General features: G+C 47.4%; 1 protein-coding gene across 1 annotated transcript in view; it reads right to left on the bottom strand.

Moving 5' to 3' along the window:
- Positions 1–4,094, bottom strand: part of LOC103367976 (deleted in malignant brain tumors 1 protein-like) — a 22,360-nt gene that overhangs the window by 4,857 nt on the left and 13,409 nt on the right. Inside the window, exons 8-10 of the mRNA XM_008296186.1 lie at positions 3,725–4,018; positions 1,797–2,105; positions 901–1,212 (exon numbers count right to left, since the gene is read on the bottom strand). Coding sequence (XP_008294408.1) covers positions 901–1,212; positions 1,797–2,105; positions 3,725–4,018 — 915 coding nt within the window. The remainder of the gene's footprint in view (positions 1–900; positions 1,213–1,796; positions 2,106–3,724; positions 4,019–4,094) is intronic.

Genomic DNA, 4,094 nt, shown 5'->3' with positions numbered 1-4,094 from the left:
CAGAAATCTGTGGCTGCTTTCTGCTCCTGGTTCATGTTTCAACATGAAGTCCTGCAGCTCTGAGGAAGCAGAACATGAAGCAGAACATGAAGCAGAACAGGAAGCAGAACATGAAGCAGAACAGGAAGCAGAACATGAAGCAGAACATGAAGCAGGACATGAAGCAGAACATGGAGCAGAACATGAAGCAGGACATGAAGCAGGACAGACCTCAGAGACGTCTTTTGTCAGCAGGACATCGTTTGTTTTTCTTAATGAGCTCAGTGATGGAACTTGTTTTATATTTTCACTCACCAATAATCACGTAATCAGGTTTCATCTTTACTTCGGCCTCACTGTGTGAATAAAGCTGCTGCCAGCTGGTTGAAACAGTTTATCTCAGATAGAATCTAACATTCACAGATTCTGTTTTAAATGTCCACAGCTGGTGATAAAAACAATCAGCTGTCATCAGCGTTTAGCTGCTGTGTCACACAGACCATCAGTGGTTCTGCTCATCAGAACATCAGTCATGTGATTTTGACAACCAGCACTTGTGTGTATTTTGGTTTATTTTTGTCTGTGCTGCTGAAACACTGCACATGTGGGACTAATAACAGCTGATCTTTTATTATAACATCTGGTCTAAGCTGCCGGTATTTTTATTCATTCTATGAAACATGTCTTTATTCAACTAGTCTGTGCTGTTGTGGATTTATTGTATTTATTAGTTTGTTAGTTATTCTGCTGTGTTTGATCGTTGACATGATTTCTTGACCTTTACCTGTGAGGCTCTGTGAACAACCAGAGGCTGAAATAAACTGGTTTTCTTGCTGCGCTTGGATCGACCTTCTCAACAACATGTTAGTTTCCTCAAACACGTGCTGAATGGATTCAACAGAAGCTGTTTGGTGTGTTTACCTGCACAGACAGCTCCAGCATCCTGCTGGTGTCCGCATGCTGTCCCTCTGAAGCCTCGGCCCGAACACTGCCGCAGGTTCGTCATGTTGCTGAAGCATTCATCGGCCGCCACCACCGAGCCGCTGCCCTGTCCATACTGAGCGGCGCCGGGAGCATCCACGGCCCGTCCACACTCCAGAACATCACACACCGCCTCGGCTTTATCCACAGTCCAGTCTGCATCACAGACCGTGGACCAGGAGTCACCATGACGGACCTCCACCCGACCAGAACACTCGTCCTTACCGTTAGCCAGCCGGACCTCCAGACTCCCTGAGAAGGAACCAGACTGAAAACAAAGAACCACGAATGGAAGAACAACAACAGTCTACAGCAGCAGTGAGCACAACATTGATTCAACACCAGATGAACTGTATCACCTCTCAGTAATCAGATTACTTCTACCAGCAGAGTACTGTCTCTGATATCAGATTACAAACCACCAGTTCAGATCCATTGATTAACTTCAGGCTCCACAGCAGGAACTAAAGTGAGTCCATCTCTGGTTCCTTCAGTCTTTATCTGCTGACAGACTCAGTCCTCCTCAGTCCACTAAGTTCTGCTCACATGTTCTGATGGGGGAGACCAGAGTCCACTAAGGTCTTCTCCATGTGGAGCCATGATGCAGACATAGACACAGTCCAGAGGTCCAGAACTGAGAAGGTTCTGCTGTTCTCAGCTCGTTGTAGAACCATGTTCATGCAGGTGGACTGATGGAACCACAGCTGGACTCACTCCAGTTGCTCTGAGTTTCTGCTGTGTTTAGGATCTTTAGAAACAACGCTGAGAGATGAAACCGGTTCATTGGTGTCACACCTGACTCACTGCTGCTGCATTCTGTGAACTGAGCTGTTTACCTGTGCAGATGACTCCAGCTACTGAGGAGATGTTGCAGGTTTTATCTGTAAATGGTCTCTGAGGACACTGAGGCAGAGTCGATTCCATCCCATTACACTCGATCTGATCGATCCAGGTCGTCCCTGTTCCCTGACCGTACTCTGACATGGTGGTGATCTTATGAGCTCTTCCACAGTCCAGCTGTCTGCAGACCACCGATGCATCATTGATGTCCCACGATTCCCCACAAACGGTCCCCCACTGGCCGTTGTTGTAGAACTCCACTCTGCCAATACAGCGATTGGGCCCACTGGCCAACTTCACATTACCTGGAGAGGGCAGATGTTTGATCAACACAATAAGAATTCAGCTCCTGCAGGTGTCTTATCAAAATTCACTTTTTAAATCAGCCGCTCTGTGCCCTCCAGGTGTTTTAAAGGTGTTCTCCACATGTCCTGGCAGATCTACTCTCATCACTCTCTGGTGGTTCTGTCCTCAGGAGAAACGTTCTCCAGGATGAATCCGTTGTTGCTGACTACCTACTTATTGCTGTCACAGCTTTGGACTGGTGCAGTCTGATGGTCCGACTGATTTAGTGAAGGTTTACTGGGAGTCAAGCTAACGGACACCATGTCAGCGTCGTGTCCGTCACGTCTCTGTCCATGTGTGACATTCTATGTCTCGACTTTCCTGTTTGATTTTGAAATCACTTCACCGGGTGTTTCTGTTCCAGTTTTACTTCCTGTACCTGTTCCTGTCTCACCTGTTCCCTGATGACCTCCCCGTACCTGTTTCCCGCCCCCCCTCACTACCTCCTGTACATCACCTTGTGTGTCTCACTGTCTCGTCACCAGTTCGTTGCACTTCACGGTCCTCGTACCAGCGTTCACTCAAAGTCAAGTCACAGTCTGTTCGATCACGACCTTGATTCTGTTTTTGGACTTTGCCGGCTGATTTCCGGATGCTTTCGCCCGTGTGACTGACTACCTGTGTACCTGCTTTGACAGTAAACCTGCCTTTTTGCCTGAACCTGTCTGTGTGAGTGTTTGTGTCCACCTGTTCTGTTCGTGAGTTCATGACAGTCAGCTTCTAAAAAAGAGACAAAATAGCGACAGAGCTACAACTAAAAACACACAAACAACATAAAAACCCAGAAAGACGATAAAACTGACTTGAAGGAACAGAAAAAAACAAATGTTGAATCAGTGCAATCAGAGATCAAAACACCTTTTAGACGCTGAAGAATTACGAGAAGGAAAATGACAAAACAATAAGAAGTGAAGCAAAACAACCACAAAGACACAAAACGAGCAGAAAGACTCAGACTGAGCTGAGACAGAACCAGAACCTCCAGACTGACATTTAGCTCAAACTGATGGACAGGAAGTGGACTTTAAACTGAACAACCAGCAGTTTGTGTTTCAGCTCAACAACCAACATCTGGATCAGCTAGAAACAGCAGCTACCTGCTCTGGGTTTCATTCCTCAATAGTTCTGGTTCTGGACCAGCAGTTGATTTGTTCTCATGAATCCTCTGAATGAGCAGCTGCTCTGCTCTCAGAAGAAACCAGCAGGCTCCAGAGACTGCATCTGGTTCTTTTGGGTTATGTTTTTATTCAGGCTGATAATCTGCAGGTGGAATCACTCAGAGGAACATCTAGAACATCTGCTGAGAACCTGAGGCTTTTATTTTCCTGCTACTAATGGACTGGTTGAAAAGCAGCTGCTATTTGTCTTCTAAAAGATGTTAGCTACAGATCCAGTACTCAGCGCCACTGATGTCTTTTAAAACAGGAACAACTGATGTCAGATTGAATCAAACGCTCCGCTGTGATTGGCTGCTAGAGTCTGGAAGGTTAGACAGCAGCCAATCCGGCACCACCCAGAGGAAAAACTGTGTGCCAGAGATCTGACGTCATCTTTTGGTTTGTTTCAGTTTATGTCTCACCTGAGCACTGGACCGACGCCTCCTGGATGCGGCTGCCGGCTGGATATTCTCTGAGGCTGCACAGCGTCAGCGAGCTCTCTCTGCCGCTGCAGCTCACCTGGTAGCCTCTCCGGTCTTCACCTGCACCGAAGGAACCCGACACCTTCACCGCGTCTCCACAGTTCATCTCCCTGCAAACCACTGCAGCTTCGTTCATCCCCCAGTTCACACTGCTGGCGGCGGCCCAGTGTCCACCGTGGTGCAGCTCGACCCGACCCGAGCACTCGTCCGTCCCATTGATCAGTCTGATGGTGGCTGCAGGACGAAGCAAAGAACCAGCTGATTAATCATTGATTATTCTGAATGGTGGAAATAACAGTAATATTAGTCA

The sequence above is a fragment of the Stegastes partitus genome, unplaced genomic scaffold (assembly GCF_000690725.1).
Source record: "Stegastes partitus isolate 25-593 unplaced genomic scaffold, Stegastes_partitus-1.0.2 Scaffold1109, whole genome shotgun sequence".
Lineage (NCBI taxonomy): Eukaryota > Metazoa > Chordata > Actinopteri > Pomacentridae > Stegastes > Stegastes partitus.
This window is presented reverse-complemented; position numbering and strand designations above follow the sequence as displayed.